Source organism: Hyla sarda, chromosome 3 (assembly GCF_029499605.1).
Source record: "Hyla sarda isolate aHylSar1 chromosome 3, aHylSar1.hap1, whole genome shotgun sequence".
Taxonomy (NCBI): Eukaryota; Metazoa; Chordata; class Amphibia; order Anura; family Hylidae; genus Hyla; species Hyla sarda.
Window position 1 is genome coordinate 97,945,480 of NC_079191.1, and position 23,955 is coordinate 97,969,434.

At 45.7% G+C, this 23,955-nt stretch overlaps 1 protein-coding gene across 2 annotated transcripts in view; it reads right to left on the minus strand.

Annotated features, from left to right (window-relative positions):
• The window catches only part of PPP1R7 (protein phosphatase 1 regulatory subunit 7), a 63,206-nt gene that overhangs the window by 8,777 nt on the left and 30,474 nt on the right, over positions 1-23,955 (minus strand). For both annotated transcript variants that reach the window (XM_056564743.1, XM_056564744.1), the window contains exons 2-6: positions 19,455-19,553; positions 7,277-7,332; positions 6,575-6,640; positions 6,187-6,317; positions 1,673-1,835 (exon numbers count right to left, since the gene is read on the minus strand). In XM_056564743.1, the coding sequence (XP_056420718.1) occupies positions 1,673-1,835; positions 6,187-6,317; positions 6,575-6,640; positions 7,277-7,332; positions 19,455-19,553 (515 nt within the window). The remainder of the gene's footprint in view (positions 1-1,672; positions 1,836-6,186; positions 6,318-6,574; positions 6,641-7,276; positions 7,333-19,454; positions 19,554-23,955) is intronic.

Below are 23,955 nucleotides of genomic sequence, written 5' to 3' on the forward strand. Positions count from 1 at the left end.
CCAGGGAGCAACCAGACATGTTTCTTAGGCAGGGTGTGACCTCCTGCTTTGGTCCTAAGGACATGTCAAAATTATTTATTGGTCGGGGTCTGGGTTTTCAGATTCCAACTAATCACTAGAATGATCGGCTGGACACTTCTCTTGTATGAGAGCGAGACAGTCCCACAGACTTCTATAATATCACCGTCTTGAGTTTGCAGTTCTCCCAGCTCGTTTTACTGATCAGACTGATCAAAACGTTTGATATACGTCTCTGGCATAGCAAACTTTTTATATAATGAAAGTGCCCATTTAAAAGGGGTACTCCGGTGGAACCTTTTTTTTTTTTTTAAATCAACTGGTGCCAGAAAGTTAAACAGATTTGTAAATTACTTCTATTAAAAATTCTTAATCCTTCCAGTACTTATTAGTGGCTGTATACTACAGAGGAAATTCTTTTTCTTTTGGGATTTCTGTTCTGTCACGACCACAGTGCTCTCTGCTGACACCTCTGTCCATGTCAGGAACTGTCCAGAGTAGGATAGGTTTGCTATGGGGATTTTTCTCTTGCTCTGGACAGTTCCTGACATGACCAGAGATATCAGCAGAGAGCACTGTGGTCAGACTGAAAAGAAACCCAAGAAGAAAAGAATGTCCTCTGTAGTATACAGCCGCTAATAAGTACTGGAAGGATTAAGATTTTTTTTTTTAATAGAAGTAATTTACAAATCTGTTTAAACTTTTTTCCACTAGAGTAACCCTTTAATATCTACCTTTCATACATTAAAGGGTCACTGAGTTTTAAAGTCAGGGTCTGATTCCCTACTAATCGCTAGAATGAGCCTGGAGAAGTCTATGCTAAGCGGGTTCTCTCTCTACGTGACCATGATGGTCTCATAATGTGAATCTATTGAACTGTCTCAGGTTGCGTGCGGGGAGAAACATGTGGCTATGCCAGCGTTTCCCAACCAGGGTGCCTCCAGCTGTTGCAAAACTACAACTCCCAGCATGCCTGGACAGCCGTTGGCTGTCCAGGCATGCTGGGAGTTGTAGTTTTGCAACAGCTGGAGGTGCCCTGGTTGGGAAACACTGGCGTAGCCACGTTTCTCCCCGCTAGTTCTAGCAATCCCTAAACACTTAGGTATCTTTTATCAAACTACAACTCTGTTGGAGAATGCACAAAAAATATGCAATAAAAATGGAAGTCTAGGTCTTGCTTGTTCACCATAAGAAAGCACAATGTAGTCTGCAATAATGGATGCACATAGGTCTGATAGGAGCTGCAAACAGTAGGACATTTTTAATCCAGATTATTTACAACATTGTTTCATGTTTTGGGGGGAAAAAAAAATAAAAAAGTTGCAAAGATATCCAGAAACCTATGGTCCACAGATGTTTGGTGATCAGTGGGTATCCTATGGACTATCAGTCCTGGGTCCACTGAAAGATCACAATAATCCTAAATATAACTATACTGTATAATGTAGGGCAACTGTCAGCAACAACTACCTGTAAATACTCCGTGATCAATCAAGAATTAAATAAAAATTGCAATAAATGTCTTCTGGCACATTACATAAACACTGGGTTTCCCTATAACAACCTGTACGATACATTCTGCACGTTCCTGAGGGTGACTGCTGTAATGTTACATATAAGTAGTGAAAGGACTAAGCTCTACGTCAACATTTACCCGAATACGATTTGAGCCTAATTCCAACAAGCGGAGCTGCGTTAGATTGTTGATGTTTTCCACGCGGCTAATCTTGTTGTTCACCAGGTAAAGGCGCTTAAGCTGAGTCAAGGAGTCCAAACCCTCAATTCGCTTCAAAAGGTTGAATGAAAGATCCAGAATTCTGCAAACACAAGATTTTACCACATTTTAACTTTCTGTCACGTGGGAAGTCAGGACTAAAAATCCTAATACTCTCATCTGGTGTTGTATAAATGTAACAACGGGAAAGACTCCAGGGATTGTTTTGATGCTATTTGGCAAACGGTTATGTAGCAGAATCTGCTTAGCAAACAGAACCTTATTTTACCTTCTTGATAACAATATACACGAATGGCCACTTTATTAAAGATGCCCTCTAGTAGAACATTGGTCCTTCTCTGGCCTTAAAGGGGTACTCCGCCAAGACATCTTATCCCCTAAGCCCAGGGGATCTCCCATGCTGCACCTGGCATTCGTTTACAGCGCTGGAGGCTCGTGACGTCACGGCCGCACCCCGCTCGTAAGGTCGCGGCCACGCCCCCTGAATGCCAGTCTATGGGAGGGGGCGTGATGACAGTCATGCCCCCACCCATAGACTTGCATTGAGGGGGCATGGCCGTGACATCATGAGCGGCGAGGGGAGGTGGTGTTGGGGCATGGGAAGTGCGCGTGACCATGACGCCAGGAGTCATCCGGCACAGAGAGAAGTTCGCTCCATGCACCATATGTCTGGGGTGCCGCAGCAGAGATAGGGGAGGTCCCCTGCAGCAGGACCCCCGTGATCAGACATCTTATCCCCTATCCTTTGGATAGTGGATAAGATATCTAGGGGCAGAGTACCCCCTTTAAGAACTGCAGTAATTCATTCTGGCAGATTCATAGTTACATAGTTAGTACGGTCGAAAAAAGACATACGTCCATCAAGTTCAACCAGGGAATTGAAGGGTAGGGGTGTGGTGGGATATTGGGGGAAGGGATGAGATTCCATGAGGTGCTAAATTCGTTCTGATGGAATTTTGGGCTTTCTGCAAGTGACATTAACAGGATTATACGGAAAGAAAGGTGTATTTTTTTTTTTTTTTAAACATGCCCAAGCTGCCTGCTTAAACAAAAAACTGTAGTTACCTCCCTCACAGCCTCCGTCATTGCTGCTTTACTTCCTAGTGCTGTGGTCAACACGTCACATTGTCGCTCAGCCAATCACTGGTTGCAGCAGTGTCTCACCTTAGCCAGTGACTGACCAGAGCGCCGATCTCTTCTGTGCTGTGGTCAGTACATTAACGCACCATATATCGTCACAGAGATGTTCAATAGGATTAAGATTTGGGAACTGTGTAGGTGAGGGAAGCAAGAAAAACTCGCTATCATGTTCCTGAATCCAATCTATGACTATATGAAACCTTGTGGCACGATGCATTGTCCTGCTTAAAGTATCCTTCTTCCATAAGGTAAACAGCTGCCATGAGGGGGGGGGGGGTGAACTTGGGCATCCTCAATACTAAATAAGCCTAATGTCCAAACATCCATGCAAGGGAATCAGAGGACCCAGGGTGTGCCAAAAACCATTCCCCACACAATACCACCCCCTCCGCCAGCCTAAACTGTGCACACCTGACAGGAAAGATTCATTGATTCATGCACTTTATCCCAAATGTTGCCCCTCACATCAAATGGGGCCACAGAAATCTGGATTCCACTGACCATAGTTTTCCCACTGCTGCAGCTTCTCATTTTGTACTTTTGTCCACTGAAGTCTTGCGTTTCTACCTTGATAGCATGGACCCTGGTCATCAGCTGTTATAGTCTGACCGTACTATTGAACGTGTTGTGTTCAGACACCAGCATTGTATTTGTCTGCAGTTTACTTGACATCCTGACCTATTTTTCAAGTTGTTTATGCCCACAGGATCTCTTGCCTGTGTTCTTTTGATCACATCATTCACTGTATCAGAAGAAACCCCCACAAGATTGTCAGCTCATAAAATCCTTACCCCAGGTAGCCTGGCGTCAATCACCAGGCCTAATTTCCACTGCTCAGATCATTGGATTTTCCATTTCTAGCGTAGATTCACATTGATTTGTGAACAGACAACAAAGTGAACAGACAAACCACCATACATCTATTTTGTAATATTTGGTATGCTTCCTTACTCTAGATCAGCGGTCTCAAACTGTGGCCCTCCAGATGTTGCAAAACTTCAACTCCCAGCATGCCCGGACAGCCAACGGCTGTCCGGGCATGCTGGGAGCTGTAGTTTTGGAACATCTGGAGGTCCGCAGGTTGAAGACCACTGCTCTAGATGCACATTGAGACTGATCAGCAGAAACACCTTCACCTGATTTTCGGTCTCGCTCCAGGGTCACGTGTCTCATTTTCATAAAGCGTGAAAGAACAGCGATCTCTAATAAAGTGGTCATTCAGTGTATATTTCTCTCTGCAGTGTGTTATCCTTTTGTAATACGAGAACAACCTTCAGATTTCATTATTTTTATATACTCGTGTCCAGTAACCTACATGTTTAGGTTTTATGCTCTTGTATGTACCGGCAGCATATTCTTTCTGGGGAACTGCAGCGATTTCAGATCTCTAAATAATTTGTCCAGGAGGAGGAACAGGTCTGTTCTTTCTTTTCCCACAGAGACAGTGCCAATAGGCTGTCTGGTATTGTGACTATGGCTTAGACCATGTTCACTTTTTGGATGCAGGTCTTTAGTCCCCACCATTTGAAAAAAAAAAATAAAAAAAAGTATCATCAAAAAGATTTCCCGTTACTAGTTGTAAGAGCCTCAGGATTTCTATTATCGGAAAACAATTCCTTTTTATTACAAATACAGCCAGACTGCTTAGAGAAAATATTACTTTTTGATGAATATAATATTTAGAGGAATACTGGTCCAACCCAAAACCAGTGACTGCATTGGATTATGGGTATTAACCATATCGGAAATTAGCATTCTGCTTTTATTTAGCTGCTCTCCCCCTCTTCCCATGTATAATCTTTACAGTGCCTATGTGATGAAGAATGGAGGCATGAACTATGTTTACCCGATGTCGATCCCCCTCTGCCAATACCAAGCACTTCCCAGTCTCCTTTTCACACATACGAAATGCCTGCTCCAATGACTGTATATGTATCGTGAGGAAACCAGGAAGTGCTCAGCATTAGAGACCGGCAGATTTGGAATGAAACTGGCAGAGAATCCCACCCTGAAGAGGCTCTGAAATACCTCTGTAGGGTACGTTCACACGTATAGGATCCTGCGCAGATATGATGAGCAGGATTTGTAACTGCAGATTAGAAGCGGTGCTCAGTCATTTACTTTACATTGAAACCTGCAGCCGAAAAACGTGCAGCAAATCTGCATACGTGTGAACTTACCCTTAACCAAAGTCAGGTCTAAATACAGTGACCCACCGACCTACGATAATTTCAACATACGATGGCCTCTCAGAGGCCATCGTATGTTGAAGGCAGCATCAACATACGATGCTTTTGTATGTCGGGGCTATCGAATAAACGGCTATCCGGCAGCGCAGACTGCTTCAGCTGCCACCGGATAGCTGTTTAATGTGCCCCGTCTGCTCACACCTGTCCCTGCCGCTCCGGACCATCCTCTTCTGGCTCCACTGCATAGCAGTTACTCTCCTTCATTGTCATCACGTCACCACGCGCGCAGTTCCGTCATTCAGTTGGAGCGGCGTGCGCAGCGACGTGATGACAGCGATGGAGAGCGACGATCCAAGGCAGTGGTGACGGTCTGGAGCGGCGGGGACACCCTGGGGACGTGATGATTGTGAGCGACGATCCAGGGGAGTGGTGACGGTCTGGAGCGGCGGGGACGTGATGATGGCGATGGGGAGCGACGATCCAGGGCAGTGGTGACGGTCTGGAGCGGCGGGGACACCCTGGGGACGTGATGATTGTGAGCGACGATCCAGGGCAGCAGTGACAGTTCGGAGCGGCGGTGACATGAATATAACATATGCACGGAGTATGACTGTATGCAGGAAGAATCCTGACAGCATTCTAACAATGGTTGACATGAAAACACTAAATCAAATCACAGAATAGATCGCAACTTAAAAGGGGTCCTCCACTGGCCAGCGTTCGGAAGTAAATGTTGTGAACACTGTTTTTGTGCTGCGGGGGGGGGGGTGGTCGTTTCGGCCACACGCCCTTGTGACATCATGGCCATGCCCCCTCAAACGCCCCCTCCCATAGACTTGCCTAGAGGGGGCGTGGCTGGCCCCTGCAGCGCGAAAACTGCATTCGGAACATTTACTTTCTAAACGCTGGTCAGTGGAGTACCCCTTTAATGCATCATATTCTGCCCTGCAATGAGGGAGTACAGAAAACCTGATAGATCCAATTTAGTGTCATACGTGGGGCTGTGACAACTCGTGGCATAAAGAAGTAAAGTCAGGTCTAAATACAGTGATCCCCCGACCTACGATAATTTCAACATACAATGGCCTCTCAGAGTAGACTCACTGGAGTTGACTCAGGTTCTCCAGGTTCTGGATTATACGAATCTGATTGTCATACAGGTCCAACTCATTCAATGTCACCAACTGCTCCAAGTTCTCAATCACCTTTATGAGGTTTTGACGCAGGCACAGGGTCTACAGGGGTAGAGAGAGGGTAAGTTAGAGGAAAAGCAGTGATGGACATGAGGAGACAATTCAAGGGAATAGAAAGGAAAATTCATATAAAATGAGTTCTATATACAGTATAAAGGACATGATCTTATCAGACAGGTTTTATACACAGTGACTAAGACATAGGACGATAAACAAAGAGCACAAAATTTAGCATACAAGTTACAAATGAAGAATCGTAAGCGAGGAAAACACCATAAATGTAATAAATTCCAGCCTACCTGAACTTTCCTGAGCACCTCAAATCCCTGAATGGCTCCTATTCGCATGTGGTTTAGATCTACCTCCTATGGTAAATGTATAGCACAAAGTGAGTTACAACCTCACATAATGGCACACAATGAAGAATAAAATATGTACAAGGTTATAGGGGTTGCTTTTTCAGACCCTCCGGCCCGTTTGCAGTGACCTGGAAGTGGTTTGAAAAGCTGAAAGCAGCCGAAGTAGAGAATTCACACAACTTTTAATGAGAGTTACGGAAATTGCGTAACCCTGCGAGCTACACTATTTACATAACCCGGGTCCAAGAATTGACCAAGAAACATACTACAGTGTCATGTGCTTATAACCTCATGCTTTTGAACATATATAATACATGCCTCTGACCAATAAAAAATGTATTTGATGCACATAACACTGTAGGAAGCATCTGCAATTTTTGCAGTACTACCCGCTCATACCACATTGAGAGTATTTCACACGTGAAGGATTTAATGAGGAATTAGGCGCATTTTCCATGACTAAATCCTCAACAAATCTGCTGACATTTCACATCCAATACAAGTAAATTGGACATTTCATTTCCCTCTTATATGTTGCCCACAAATCTATGCAGAATAAGGGCCGTGCTGTGGATATTAAGATCTGCAGAACGCTCCGCAATTGAGCGGATTCTGCATTGAAAAGTGTCAGTTCTTCATTACCTCGGCCTCAGGATCCAGGATGATCGTCTCCAGGTTCACTGGTGTCTCGGAGTCATCTGGGTAAATAAAAGCAGAACAGCAATGGTTCATATCCCATCCAATACTTAATAGAGCCACAAAATTAAGGCTGCGTTAAAACTGCCATTGTAGTTTATGAGCCAAAGCCAGAAGTGTATCTGGCTATTCACAGCCAAACACGTGGTTTCACTATGCGGTAAATGGCTGCATGATATGTTAGGTACAAGTGAACCCAGCCTAAAGGTGTTCTCTGAAGAATATAAATGATAACCTTGCTCCCATTATAATGCTTTCTGGTTAAAGGGGTATTCCAGCTTTATACATCTTATTCCCTATCCAAAGGATAGGGGATAAAGTGTATGATCGCAGGGGTCCCCCGCGATCTCTGTGCAACCCCTGGCAATCTGTGCCGGGCATGTCTATGGGAGGGGGCGTGATGGCCATCATGCCCCCTCCCACAGACATGAATGGAGGGGGTGTGGAGACGTCACGTCTTGATCTCGGAGGCAGCGCCCGGCACAGAATGCCAGGGTCTGCACAGAGATCACAGGGGTCCCAGCAGCGGGACCCCTGCAATCATACATCTTATCCCCTATCCTTTGGATAGGGGATAAGATATATAAAGCCGGAATACCCCTTTTAAATCTAACAAATATGCGAAAAGGGGGCGTGACACTTTTAATACCTGTTAGCCAAATGTTGGTTTGGCACGAGATCTATCCCTTCATACGCATGAACGTTCAGCACAGCCAGAACAATAGGGCCGAGCGACCGAAATCAGACATGCCTAACCCACATCATCTGTCATGGGAGATGCGGAAGGTCACCATACACTTTAGACAATCAGATGAACCTGCTCTGAAGTCTGCAGGTTTAGCTAACCTTTTTTTAAAGGGAGAGATTTCTCATTGCCTTCCTGACATTTTATTGGCTGAAATTTGCCACAACATTTTTACGCAGTTAGTTTATGCACAAATTTCTATTTCAAAATAGACATCTTTGTCAAAAGTGACTAAAATGCAGTGCTTCACTGTTACTTTGCAGTGGATGAGATTTATTAAAGGACATCTGCAGCACCAATTAAGTACCTGTCTTACGCCGTTTTGCCGCTATGCCGTCACCGGAAGTCGCTCCCTGGTCCCCTAGTGCTCGTAGCGTAAACCTGTTATTCCCTATGGGGCCGCCATCTTGCTGGACGCTACATCACGAATGCCCATGATGCGCCGGGAGATCCCTGCACTCCCCCGTTGATAGTCGTGCCAGCCCCTCTCCTCCCACCTCATTCCTATTCATAAGGGGGGAGATTTATCAAAACCTGTTCAGAGGAAAAGTTGCCCAGTTGATCCGCAACCAATCAGATCGCTTGTTAAAAATGAAAGAAGCGATCTGAATGGTTGCTATGGGCAACTCAGGAACTTTTCCTCTTTACAGGTTTTGATAGATCTCCAAGTATAGGCTGCGAGCGCCTGCGCACAGTAAACCCCCTCTCTGCTACGCTGTCAGCACGGCCAGCCCTACACAAGCAAGCGTAAATGAGGGGCTGGCTGCAAACTTTACCCCAGACACCACTACAACCCAGGAGGTGCAGAGATCTCACCACATGCGCTCATATACAACGAGAGGCGTCAGCACATACTCCCCACCTCCATCGTGACGTGCGCCGGCCGCCTAGCTTCGCTCTCCTTCCTGAAGAGAAGGAAACACAGGGTTACGGCCATCACTCATAGCAGCAGCACGGCCGCTCACATGTTTGTCACTGTGCAGACTACAGGGCCTCTCCACACTGCCCTCATGGAAACGAAGTATCGCTGCCCAGTCAATATCGCCACTTCTAGTCATCCAGCAGTGAGCTGGGAGGGGAAGGATGGAAGGGGATAACCACAAGGGAAGGAGCTGTGGGCGGCACTTTATTATAATTTCCTTGGGGGGAGGGCAGCAGCTTTTTTTTTTTTTATAAAGTATCAGCGCTGTAGATGTCCTTTACCTGTGTCTTTTTTAAAAAGGTGCAAAAATATTGCACAAGCGTTAAACAAAAAAAAAATGCAAATTCATACTACCTCTGCCATGGCCTAGAAAAATTACATCCTACAGCAAGTTCTGAGATGATTTTTCATTTGTGCAAAATTTATCAACGTCTTGCACAGTTTTGATAAAATTGGTGCACAGAAGCCAAAGACAAAAAAATTAAAAAATAAATAAAATGATATGAAATGAAAAATGATGTGAAGTGGCTGCACACAGACACATATTGATAAATCTCCCCCAAAGTGTGTGCATCAGAACTCCGAGCTACTATACAGATGTTTTATAGGTAGCAGCTTAGACAGGCGCTTCTGAAAGGCTAATAGGGGTTATCTGGGGACTCCTTTTTACATGTTTAAAAAAAAATTAATAAATAAAGTCTGTTCTCACTGCACGCCACTGCCGTTTCATTGGTGCCCAATCCCCACTGCTCCTATCTTGTGAAGACTTGACACAAGGAAGTAGCTGCTCTGCCAATCACTGGCTATAACCAGCGACGGTCTGATAGACACTTGTGTTAAGAGGATAGCAGGAAGTGGTGGGCAGCACGAGCAGGACACCATTGGAACCCCAGCTGCGGGGAATCCTGGCAGGTGAAAACATGTGTTTATTTATTTTGACAATCCTGGCTACTTACACGTAAAAATCAGTCCCTGGACAACCTTTTTAACATATGGCTGTCAGGGATAACAGTAGATCACATTGGCTATTGTCACACTGTGTCTGAATGGACTATTGCCAAGGGACACCTCAGAAATATTAGAAAAAAGTGGATACCCCAACATAGGGAAAAGGCCAAGAGCACTGGCCTCAGACAATAACACAGCAATAAAGCTACCTCACTTTCCAATTAAAGCCCGTTTTGCATGTGGCCTCCATGGACCAAGCAGCTACATGGTACAAGGTGAGAACAGAAGACAGAGGGGAGAACTATCCCTGCAGGGCCACTCCAGACTGTATCCATGTACATATACCCAGGACAGCATGATGCAATGGGGAAGTGCATGGCTCTAGGACAGCACAATGCAATGGGGGAAGTGCATGGCTCTAGGACAGCATGATGCGATGGGGGAAGTGCATGGTTCTAGGACAGCATGATGCGATGGGGGAAGTGCATGGCTCTAGGACAGCATGATGCGATGGGGGAAGTGCATGGCTCTAGGACAGCACAATGCGATGGGGGAAGTGCATGGCTCTAGGACAGCACGATGCGATGGGGGAAGTGCATGGCTCTAGGACAGCACAATGCAATGGGGGAAGTGCATGGCTCTAGGACAGCATGATGCAATGGGGGAAGTGCATGGCTCTAGGACAGCATGATGCAATGGGGGAAGTGCATGGCTCTAGGACAGCATGATGCAATGGGGGAAGTGCATGGCTCTAGGACAGCATGATGCGATGGGGGAAGTGCATGGCTCTAGGACAGCATGATGCGATGGGGGAAGTGCATGGCTCTAGGACAGCATGATGCGATGGGGGAAGTGCATGGCTCTAGGACAGCATGATGCGATGGGGGAAGTGCATGGCTCTAGGACAGCATGATGCGATGGGGGAAGTGCATGGCTCTAGGACAGCATGATGCGATGGGGAAGTGCATGGCTCTATGAAAGCATGATGCTATGGGGAAGTACATATACCCAGGACAGCATGATGCAATGGGGAAGTGCATGGCTCTAGGACAGCACAATGCAATGGGGGAAGTGCATGGCTCTAGGACAGCATGATGCGATGGGGGAAGTGCATGGCTCTAGGACAGCATGATGCGATGGGGGAAGTGCATGGCTCTAGGACAGCATGATGCGATGGGGGAAGTGCATGGCTCTAGGACAGCATGATGCGATGGGGGAAGTGCATGGCTCTAGGACAGCATGATGCGATGGGGGAAGTGCATGGCTCTAGGACAGCATGATGCGATGGGGGAAGTGCATGGCTCTAGGACAGCATGATGCGATGGGGGAAGTGCATGGCTCTAGGACAGCATGATGCGATGGGGGAAGTGCATGGCTCTAGGACAGCATGATGCGATGGGGAAGTGCATGGCTCTATGAAAGCATGATGCTATGGGGAAGTACATATACCCAGGACAGCATGATGCAATGGGGAAGTGCATGGCTCTAGGACAGCACAATGCAATGGGGGAAGTGCATGGCTCTAGGACAGCATGATGCGATGGGGGAAGTGCATGGCTCTAGGACAGCATGATGCGATGGGGGAAGTGCATGGCTCTAGGACAGCATGATGCGATGGGGGAAGTGCATGGCTCTAGGACAGCATGATGCGATGGGGGAAGTGCATGGCTCTAGGACAGCATGATGCGATGGGGGAAGTGCATGGCTCTAGGACAGCATGATGCGATGGGGGAAGTGCATGGCTCTAGGACAGCATGATGCGATGGGGGAAGTGCATGGCTCTAGGACAGCATGATGCGATGGGGGAAGTGCATGGCTCTAGGACAGCATGATGCGATGGGGAAGTGCATGGCTCTATGAAAGCATGATGCTATGGGGAAGTACATATACCCAGGACAGCATGATGCAATGGGGAAGTGCATGGCTCTAGGACAGCACAATGCTATGGGGGAAGTGCATAGCTCTAGGACAGCATGATGCTATGGGGGAAGTGCATGGCTCTAGGAATGCATGATGCTATGGGGAAGTGCATGGCTCTAGGACAGCATGATGCTATGGGGAAGTGCATATACCCAGGACAGCATGATGCAATGGGGAAGTGCATGGCTCTAGGACAGCACAATGCTATGGGGGAAGTGCATAGCTCTAGGACAGCATGATGCTATGGGGGAAGTGCATGGCTCTAGGAATGCATGATGCTATGGGGAAGTGCATGGCTCTAGGGCAGAATTATGCTATGGGGAAGTGCATGGATCTAGGAATGCATGATGCTATGGGGAAGTGCATGGCTCTAGGGCAGAATTATGCTATGGGGAAGTGCATGGATCTAGGAATGCATGATGCTATGGGGGATGTGCATAGCTCTAGGACAGCATGATGCTATGGGGGAAGTGCATGGCTCTAGGAATGCATGATGCTATGGGGAAGTGCATGGCTCTAGGACAGCATGATGCTATGGGGAAGTGCATATACCCAGGACAGCATGATGCAATGGGGAAGTGCATGGCTCTAGGACAGCACAATGCTATGGGGGAAGTGCATAGCTCTAGGACAGCATGATGCTATGGGGGAAGTGCATGGCTCTAGGAATGCATGATGCTATGGGGAAGTGCATGGCTCTAGGGCAGAATTATGCTATGGGGGAAGTGCATGGATCTAGGAATGCATGATGCTATGGGAAAGTGCATGGCTCTAGGGCAGAATTATGCTATGGGGGAAGTGCATGGATCTAGGAATGCATGATGCTATGGGGGAAGTGCATGGCTCTAGGACAGCATGATGCTATGGGGAGTGCATGGCTTTAAGAATGCATGATGCTATGGGGGAAATGCATGGCTCTAGGGCAGAATTATGCTATGGGGAAGTGCATGGCTCTAGGACAGCATGATGCCATGGGTAAGTGCATGGCTCTAGGACAGCATGATGCCATGGGTAAGTGCATGGCTCTAGGACAGCATGATGCCATGGGTAAGTGCATGGCTCTAGGACAGCATGATGATATGGGGTAAGTGCATGGCTCTAGGACAGCATGATGCTATGGGGAAGTGCATGGCTCTAGGACAGCATGATGCTATGGGGAAGTGCATGGCTCTAGGACAGCATGATGCTATGGGGAAGTGCATGGCTCTAGGACAGAATGATACTATGGGTAAGTGCATGGCCCCAGGACAGCATGATGCTATGGGGAAGTGCATGGCTCTAGGACAGAATGATGCTATGGGGGACTGCATAGCCCCAGGACAGCATGATGCTATTGGTCAGATGTATTAATACAATCTTAAATTCAGAAAGTATAAAAACAGTGTGATAAATTTGGCACATCTTGTTAGATGTTTTTCTCTTCAGTAAACCAGCTTTTGGTGAGCTTAACTTCACACCAATGTTTTCCATCAGCGTAATGGTGTCCACATTTATAAATCAGATATAATTTACAATATTTTACGCATATTTCATAGCCATGCCTCCTTTATTAGACACTTCTTAAAACCATGTCTAAAACACAATAAAGGTGTTCTCTGCAGAATATAAATTATAACCTTACCCTCTCTATAATGCTATGTATACCTGAGGCACAGCATAAAACACAGGTTCAATTTGACTCAATTTGCTTAGTAGGTCTCCCCAATATATCCAGGAACAAGGTATGTACATGCTGGGGGACATTTATCAATGTTTTTTGTAAGGTAGTAAATATTTTATCCATTTGCTTGGTGTATTGTTTGCACAGTTGCTCAAAATTTACCAAAATGGTGCACGGGACTTGATAAATTTTGCTCAATTATAGAAACCAGTGAACTGCAGAGATTGACAGCTGTCACGCCCCCTCCCATAGGCTTGCATTGAGGGGCGGAGCGTGATGTCACACGGGGGCGTGACGTCACACGCCGTCGCTCCTGTGGTCGCTGGTAATCAGACCCGGAGCGAACACGCTCCGGGGACTGATTATAAACGGGGTGCCGCGCGCAAGATCCCGAGGGTCCCCAGCAGCAGGACTCCCGCGATCAGGCATCTTATCCCCTATCCTTTGGAGAACCCCTTTAAGCTTTGTACATGTCCTATTAGGTGGTGTAGGTTTGAGCAAAAAAGGTATGCTTTGCGGGGAAAAAAAATAAACCACCACATTTCTAAATTTAATTTGTGCAAATAATAAATACAGCTCCACTGCCAAAAGTGGGAGACAGTGCACCAAACCGTAGACAACTTTGTAAGATGTTCTACTGAAAATTGGGGGGGGGGGAATTGCGCAAAAAAATGCAATTGCGCATAATTTGCAGGGACATGTATTTAGAACATTGAAGTGGTGTAAAGCCCATTAAAAATGCCCCCCCCACCCCCACTGATATTAAAAGCCGAGAGAAGGAACAGAACTTCCAAAACATTGGACAACATTGATAGAAATTAACATAATGGGAAAACAGTGATATCAGACATGGCAAAGAATTACTGCCCTGTGCTACAAGGGGGCAGAATGTGATGGACTGTCAAGGGCAACACCCAGTGCTTTCACCTCTTCTTATAAATGTCCCACTGTGCTAAGCACCAGGTTTATCTGTGACCGCTAGGACTGAATTCTTGGTGCACAATACTTGCCTTTATTTACTATAAACCAGGTGATGCCAACTCATGTGACTTGTTCCTGCCAATCATGAGATGTAAAATGATGCCACCAGCTGGCACCAATGCACTGGCAACATGAGACGGCTTTTAGAACTATTAAGATTTAATACAGAGATTTACAACGCTAATGCAGAATGAGAAGTATAATCTCCAATACAGTGATCCCTCAACTTACAATGTGGCCTCAACATACAATAGTTTCAACATACAATGGTCTTTACTGGACCATTGTAAGTTGAAACCAGACTCAACATACAATGTACAGACAGTCCAGATCTGTGAAACGTCTCAATACCCGGAAGAACCGACCAATCAGAATGGGCATTTTACTGGTAAAACACCTGTATTACTGAAGCGTATGCACTGACTGATGTCTGGTAGCGCCCCCTACAGTACAGAGAGGTATTACAGGGTTACCTGCTCCTTTGGACACCAGCTAAGGGCGACTCCATGTTCTTTTTTTTTAATTTTTTTTTTTTAAGGACATTGCATGTACTGTACAGGACCCTGAAGAAGTTCATGTCCTCTACATAGACCAGTGTTTCCCAAGCAGGGTGCCCCCAGCCGTTGCAAAACTACAACTCCCAGCATGCCCGGACAGCCTTTGGCTGTCCGGGCATGCTGGGAGTTGCAGTTGTGCAACAGCTGGAGGCTCCCTGCTTGGAAAACACTGACATAGATAGTGATTTACAGCCCCCAGCAGATCTTTCTTACTTTTATATGTAAGAACTTGCTTTATCTATATTAGTTATCTACTTATTTTTCTTTAATCCTCACTTTTTCCTATTTTTGGATGACATTTTGGTGGCTTCAGAACTAATTACCAGGTTTCCATAGAGTTATGGTCTCAACATACAATGGTTTCAACATACAATGGTTGTCCTGGAACCAATTAATATTGCAACTTGAGGGACCACTGTACTCAGATAACTAATCACAGCAGTCCCACTGCAAGAAGCCTCCAAGATTTCTCATATTTCCCTATAGTGCCACATTGTGTATTGCTAATGGAAAGCTGGGTGTGTGTACATATTGATTTTCATGAATGCTCAAAGTCTTTCAGAGTACCTTTAACTACGCGAGGCCAGTACCATTGAGGAACCCCTCTACGCTCAATAAGCCCTAAGGTATATTAGAAGCAGCATTATAAAGTACCAGCAAAGGAAAGGGACTGATAAAAGAAAAAGGAGGTCGACCTATGTCAGTCCTTACAGAGGTACTCTGGAGAAAAAAAAAATGTTTTTATATAAACTGGTGCCAATGAGTTAAAAAACATTTGTAAATTACATGATTTAAACATCTTAACCCTTCCAGTACTTATCAGCTGCTGTATAGTAAAGAGGAAGTTGTGTACTTCTTTCCAGTCTGAACATAGTGCTCTCTGCTGACACCTTTCCGGAACTGTCCAGAGCAGGAGCAAATCCCCATAGCAAACCTCTCCTGCTCTTGACAGTTCCCGACACAGACAGAGGTGGCAGCAGAGAGCACTATGGTTAGACTGGAAGAACTAGGCAACTCTCCGCAGCTGATAAGTACTGGAATGATTAAGATTTTTAAATTGAGGTAATTTACAAATTACCTCAAATAACTTTTTGGCACCAGTTGATTTAAAAAAAAAAAAATTCCTACGAAGTACCACTTCAAATGGATTATCCAGCAACATTTTATTTATTTATTTATTTTTTTAATCAATAAATGCCCCCAAGCTGTGTGAGAATATAAAAATGGCCTCTACTTAACTCCCTTGCTACCTCGTAGCCTCCATGATCACAGTGAACAGTGCTGAACTGTGCTTTCTGGTACTCCACACAGCAAGACACATTGCTGCTCAGTCAATCACTGGCCACAGTGGTATGTCGGGGGAACCATTATAGAGCCCCCTACAACATAGTTCTGGGCGGAATACCGGTTCATAGCAAATAGCGGTGTGTTTTTTCTGTACGATATGAATTTTTCCCTACAATACTGGTCGGGCCACTCCCCCCGCCCCCTTCACATGAATGAACTATCAGCCGCAGCGCTGTGCCCACATCGGGGGACTAATCATGTTACCTGTAGGCACTGCTCCCCTCCTCCCCACAGGCTGAGGGGGAGTGAGGGAGGTAAGTAGAGGCTTTTTTATGTTATCACACAGGCTGGGCACATTGATTGGAAAAATAAATATGAGGGACATTTATCAATGTTTGCTTATGTATTTTTTTTAGTAATTTTTTCCTTACTTTTTATTGCTTATGTGTGACTTATTTATTAACTGGTTTCAGCCTGTTGATAATTTTCTTTCACATCAGCATTTTTTTCTTTTTTACTTTGGTAGTAGCTTTTTCTGCTCCATGTTTGAGCTGGAGTAAATTTAGTCAATTTTTAACCTTGTTGCGACTTTTTTTTGCGCAGTTGATAAATACCCGACTAAAGCAAATCCATTTTGAAAAATTTATTACGTAAGCAAGTTTGAATTTTCTTGCTTTTCTTGTTCTTCATGCAAATTGTCGCACGAAAACACAGTTGCGACAATTTTGCCACAATTAAAGTAAAGAAAACCTGACTAAATCTGTTGATAAATGTCCATCTGTATGTTTTTTGCTGGATAACCCCTTTAAAACGTGCAAGGGATATGGTACAGCAGTAATCCCCCTAATGCAGGCTGTACAAGGGGGCAATTCTGAGAAGACCACAAGAGACCTGACAACTCTAAAGTAGTTCCCAATGTAAAAATGAAGGATAAAACATACATATTTTAAGTGAACAGGAAGACCCTTTAAATTCCTACCTTAGACATTGATACCATATGCAAAAGCCATGTCTATTTAATAGATGTGGGTTCCACCCGCATTGCACTCATCTTCAGAACAGATGTACCCCTCACCCCATCCCACATGTTCAGGTGGCCACTGTCTGCCACATCCACGTGGGGACTAAAGAGTAGGGATCGACCGATTATCGGTATGGCCCATATTATCGGCCGATAATCACGATTTTGGGCATTATCGGTATCGGCAATTACCTTGCCGATAAGCCGATAATGCCCCGCCCCCCGCACCGCCCCGCAAACGCACCCCCCACCGTGATGCTGGGCAGTATACCGGTATGGATTTTTGCCCATACCGCTATACCGGTCGGTCCCCTCCCCCACCCTCCAAGTCAATAAAAAAAATTAAACTTACCCGTAATGGGGGTGGTCCGGGCCATCCATCCTTCCTGTAGTGTCCGGCGGCATTCCGGGTGGAGGGTGAACCGGTCCGGGCTGTCCTTCTCCGGGGGTCATCTTCTCCACTCCGGGCAGGCTCCGGCCTAGTACGCTGCATAGACGCCGCTACGCCGTGACGTCAGGTGCATCGCTGCGCACGGGCATCACTGCGCAGCGGCGTCTATGCAGCGTACTAGGCCGGAGCCTGCCCGGAGTGGAGAAGAGGACCCCCGGAGAAGTACAGCCTGGAACGGTTCACCCTCCACCCGGAATGCCCCCGGACACTACAGGAACGATGGATGGCCCGGACCACCCTGACAGGTAGGGGGAGAGAAGCGGGTGGTGGCGGCGGCGGCCTATGGCACCGCAAAGGCCACTGCAGTGCATTGATTTAAAGCGCCTGCTTTAAATCAATGATCTGCAGCGGTGTCACGGGGGGGGTTAAATAGCCGATAACTTATACCGGAATATCGGTATAAGTTATCGGCTATCGGCCCTAACCTCCACAGATTATCGGTATCGGCCCTAAAAAACCGATATCGGTCGATCCCTACTAAAGAGTTAACATGGACCAAGGAAACAGTGAAGCTCATTGTGCTATGCTGTTTGCTTTCTTCCATTCACTTCACTAATGTGGCAGCTAGCAAACCCTGTGCATATGCCACAAATGGTAAGATTGCAATAATCCTTTAAATTGACAATTCAGAGACGCAGTGCCATGTGCTCGAGTCAGGCAAGTCCCATGTAGGAGTTCTTTTAATTAGAATAGGTCTTGTGCACAGAACTAAACCGGCGTCATACGGTTACCTTGGCAACCCGACCGCCAACGTGAGCTGCATCTCTCTATGCCAGTGTTTCCCAATCAGGGTGCCTCCAGCTGCTGCAAAACTAAAACTCCCAGCATGTAGTTTTGCAAAACCTGGAGGCCCCCTGGTTGGGAAACCTTGCTCTATGCTGAATTCAGATCAGATCTCTAAACCATTGTGACACACATATGCAGAAGTAATATTGGTTACGACTATCAGCATCTATACTCCAGCGTAGATATGTAGGATGATGCCAGCTGCTTTGGGGGGGGGGGGGGGGGAGAGGTGTTACTATAACCAGGGACCATGTGGGTATTCTAAAGCAGATTTTAAGTCTCACAGACACTTCAAGGAGAAACTGTCATCACTTTTATGCTGCTTGAACCACAATCATCAGGGTGGCTGCTGGCGACTTCTCTCCCCACTTACCTTGATTGATAGATTTCTCTCTGTTTGGGTATAAGAGGAGATCATGGTCTGCAGGACATGCCACAGCCACCAGGGACTCCCCTGATGACTCGTGGTTCAGGCAGCATGAAAGTAATAACAATGTATCCTGACAGACATGACACAGCTTTTAGAGATGAGCGAACTTACAGTAAATTTGATTCGTCACAAACTTCGCGGCTCAGCAGTTGATGACTTATCCTGCATAAATTAGTTCAGCTTTCAGGTGCTCCGGTGGGCTGGAAAAGGTGGATACAGTCCTAGGAAAGATTCTCCTAGGACTGTATCCACCTTTTCCAGGAGCACCTGAAAGCTGAACTCATTTATGCAGGATAAGTCATCAACTGCCGAGCCGAGAAGTTCGTGACGAATCGAATATACTGTAAGTTCGCTCATCTCTAACAGCTTTACATAAAAGTGAAGGGCTCTGGAATATATATAACAGTGGATGGTACCTGTAGGTTGTTCACCATTCTGCACGTCGCCATCTGGAACCTCCCGCTTCTTCTTAATGTCATCATCAGCAGACTCCTCAGACTCTGCCCGCTTGTCAACTAGTGGTAAAAAAATAACCAATTATCACAGCAATGCTCTAAGGTGGCATTATCATCACCCTGTGTAATAGGACAGGGATCAGTAGAAGGATCTCAGACATTAATTAAACCGAGGATGGGCTAAACCAGAAGGCTGTCATTCAATCCACACTGGTCTCTAAGATAGATTCCCATAGGACGGAAATGCTACACATTACGCCTGCTGACATGTGCCAGAACACAGCGCAGGAGAAGGAGAAGATTCTACATCCACACGCTGCAGCCATTTTTCATAGAATTTGCGGCATGGAATTTAAGGGGGTACTCCACTGAAATTATTTTTATTTTTTTATAATTTTTTTTAAATCAACTGGTGCCAGAAAGTTAAACAGATTTGTAAATTACTTCTATTTAAAACTCCTAATCCTTCCAGTACTTATCAGCTGCTCTATGCTCCACAGGAAGTTCTTTTCTTTCTGAATTTCCTTTCTGTCTGACCACAGTGCTCTATGCTGACACCTCTGTCCATTTTAGGAACTGTCCAGGAGAAAATCCCCATAGCAAACCTATCCTGCTCTGGACAGTTCCTATAATGAACAGAAGTGTCAGCAGAGAGCACTGTGGTAAGGCAGAAAGGAAATACAAATAGAAAATAATTCCTGTAGAGCATATAGCAGCTGATAAGTATTGGAAGAATTAAGATTTTTAAATAGTAATTAAGTAATTTACAAATCTGTTTAACTTTCTGGCACCAGTTGATTTAAAAACAGAAATGTTTTCCACCGGAGTACCCCTTTAAAATGCACAGAATGTTGAATCAGTTGATGAAACGCAAGTAATGTACAGTAACCCCCCCAACATGTGATGGCCCCGACATATGATCAAATCGACATATGATGGCCTCTCAGAGGCCATCGCATGTCGATGTCAGCATCCACATACGATGCTTTTATATGTCGGGGCCATCGCATTAACTGCTATCCGGCAGCGCAAAATGCTTAAGCTGCTGTCGGATAGCAGTTTAAGCATCCCGGACAGGTTCACTTACCTATCCCCGCTGCTCCGGGTCCACTTCGCGATGCTCCGGCATCTTCTGCATCTTCTCCGGGGTCCGGGCCTCGCTTTCTGGCATCGTTATTACGTCGCTGCACACGCCGTCCCGGCGCAAAAACGTAATAACGTCATTAGAAAGCGAGGCCCGGACACCGGAGAAGATGCGGAAGAAGCCAGAGGATCCCGAAGAAGACACCGGAGCAGCGGGACAGCATCGGGAGCCCCTGGGACAGCATCAGGAGCGGTGAGGACGCGGTCCGGAGCGGCGGGGACAGGTGAGTATTAAATGCACGAATCCCTCAACATATGATGGATATGACAAACGATGGGTCGTTTGGAACGAATTACCATCGTATATTGAGGGACCACTGTACTGCTGTGAATTCGACTGGGAATTATCTCTGGATTTCTAAGCAATCTGTTTTTTTTTTTTTTTTTTGGGGGGGGGGGGGGGGGGGATGTAATCCTTCTCCCATACCATGTTCTCTCACTACATCATGGCTGAGCAGTTGCTCAGTACTACAATTCCCAGAATGCATTGCTTTTCCTCAGGTTTTTATCACAGCCCTTCCACCCTGCTCACTCCCTCGCCAAGGGAGATGATGAAAACCCCACTGACAATGAAAGGACTACACAACTTCCTGTCAGGGGTATTTCCAGAAAAAGAACGCTGAAGCCAATTAAATTTGTTGTAACACTATATTAGTACATTTTATAACTCAGGGTGGTAGTTTTACTTAAATAGTCACTAGTAAACCCTTTTGACATTTCAAAAGTTTGGCTTGGTAGAGGTCTGAGTGTTTAGATCTCCACCGGTCAGGAGATGTTTGAGTTTAGTGCGTTCTCTCCCGGTTTTGTGTCATGTGATTGAGATACCCTTGCAATGTTAGTGTCTTAAACACGTGACACAGGGCAGGGAGAGAAGCAAGTGGGTGCACAAACTATTCTCATCTTGTTCTTCAGATCCGTGGAGGTCTAAACACTCAGACCTCCACCGATCAAAAACTTTTTTTACGTGTCTCTAGGACCTTTTTTTGATGACCGGTCCTCTTAAAGCAGTCTTTCCTAACCAGTGTGTCTCCAGCTGTTGCAAAATTACAACTCCCAGCATGCCCGGACAGCCGAAGGCTGTCCGGGCATGCTGGGAGTTGTAGCTTTGCAACAGATGGAGGCACACTGGTTGGGAAAGACTGCTTTAAAGGGGTACTCCACTGGAAAACATTTTCTTTTACATCAACTGGTGCCAGAAAGTTAAACAGATATGTAAATTACTTCTATAAAAAAATTCTTAATCCTTCCTGTACTTAGCTGCTGTATAATACACAGGAAGTTCTTTTCTTTTTGAATTTCCTTTCTGTCTGACCACAGTGCTCTCTGCTGACACCACTGTCCATTTTAGGAACTGTCCAAAGCTATGGGGATTTGCTCCTATTCTGGACAGAGGTGTACCCCTTTAAGGTGCCCTTTACTCAACCTCATCTGCCAGAACTAGGATTGTAATGTATTCATAGTGATCTGAAGAGAACTCATCATAGGGCAGAGGAGGATTGTATTTTGCTAAGGTGAAAAACAAGAGAATTGCTTCTACCAAAACTGCGGCGTATGCAAACATCCAGATTTGTCTATAACGTAGTCTGGATGTGAACCAATATTTATTGCACAATTTTCCATTATGAACAGTGTCATACAATGCCTTCTATTGATCTTTCTTTCACTGCCGTCCCCACTGCTACAAAGATTTTCTATCATGTTCGGACTGTCATACTATTAGGAAATAGAGACTCCCCCCCACTTTTTTATTTTTTTTTTTAAATGAACTGATGCCAGAAAGTTAAATAGAAGTAATTAAGTAAATTACAAATCTATTAAAAAAAATCTTTACCCTTCCAGTACCTTTTAGCAGCTGTATGCTACAGAAGAAATACTTTTCTTTTTGAATTTCTTTTTTTTGTCTTGTCCACAGTGCTCTCTGCTGACACCTTTGTCCGTGTCAGGAATTGTGCAGAGCAGCATAGGTTTTGCTATGGGGATTTTATCCTGCTCTGGACAGTTCCTGAACCGGGCATCAGGTGTCAGCAGAGAGCACTGTGGACAAGACAAAAAAGAAATTCAAAAAGAAAAGAATGTCCTCTGTAGCATACAGCTGCTAAGAAGTACTGGAAGGGTAAAGATTTTTTAATAGAAGTCATTTACAAATCTCTTTAACTTTCTGGCACCAGTTGATTAAAAAAATATATATATTCCACCGGAGTACCCCTTTAATATCAAGTGCCACCCAGACCACAACTGATGGCTTCATACATGGCCCCAGACCCAACTTCCCTGGCACTGAATATATTACTGCCATACAGCTGCAATAATAGTGTGCCAACTGCACCACCATAAAAATGCAGCCTCCGAAAGTGTCAATCAAATGTAATTCTCATATCTGACCTTCATGACCTTCAGATCAGTAGCGTAGAGACACAGCGCCACCATGGGTGGATGGGTGGATGGGTGGACGGGTTGCTAACAGGGCTGTGGAGTCAGTAGATAAATGTTCCGACTCCAGAGTTTTTTGTACCTCCGACTCCTCTGTATTAATATGCGAATGTATTTTATATATTCCTTGAAGGAAAGAAAAGGTAACACACGTCATTACCACAGGACTACTGGCTGGGAAGCCAACAGTCTACTGTATTGAACAGTTTGTGTGCTGATCTGCTGCTGAAGATAGGGCAGTGGGAGGATCCAGGAAGGGGCATTTATTATAAAACATGATTTCCCTAGTAGAATCCCATAGTCCTGTTTAAAGGGGTACTCTGCCCCTAGACATCTTATCCCCTATCCAAAGGATAGGGGATAAGATGTCAGATCGCCGGGGTCCCGCTGCTGGGGACCTCGGGGATCGCCGCTGCGGCACCGCGCTTTCATTACTACACAGATAGAGTTCTCTCTGTGCGTAATGACGGGCGATACAGGGGCCGGAGCAGCGTGAAGTCATGGCCGCCCGACCGTCACACCCCCTCCCATAGACTTGTATTGGGGGGCGGGCCGTGAAGTCACGAGGGGCAGAGCCATGACGTAACGATGCTCCGGCCCCTGTATAGCCTGTCAATGATAGCGCGGTGCCGCAGCGGCAATCCCAGGGGCATTTAAACTTTTATTTTTTTTATTCCAATCTTAATTTAGTAGGAGTCAGAGTCGTTGCATTGTTTGCCGACTCCGACTCCAGGTACCCAAAATTTTGTCCGACTTCACAGCCCTGGTTGCTAAGGCAATCATATGAAACCCAGCGAGATACACGCCCAGGTCCTATTCTGATTACTTACCAGGCATCGTACAGTTGCTTTGACAACCTGACTCCCCAGCACAACGTTGCGTCTCCCCA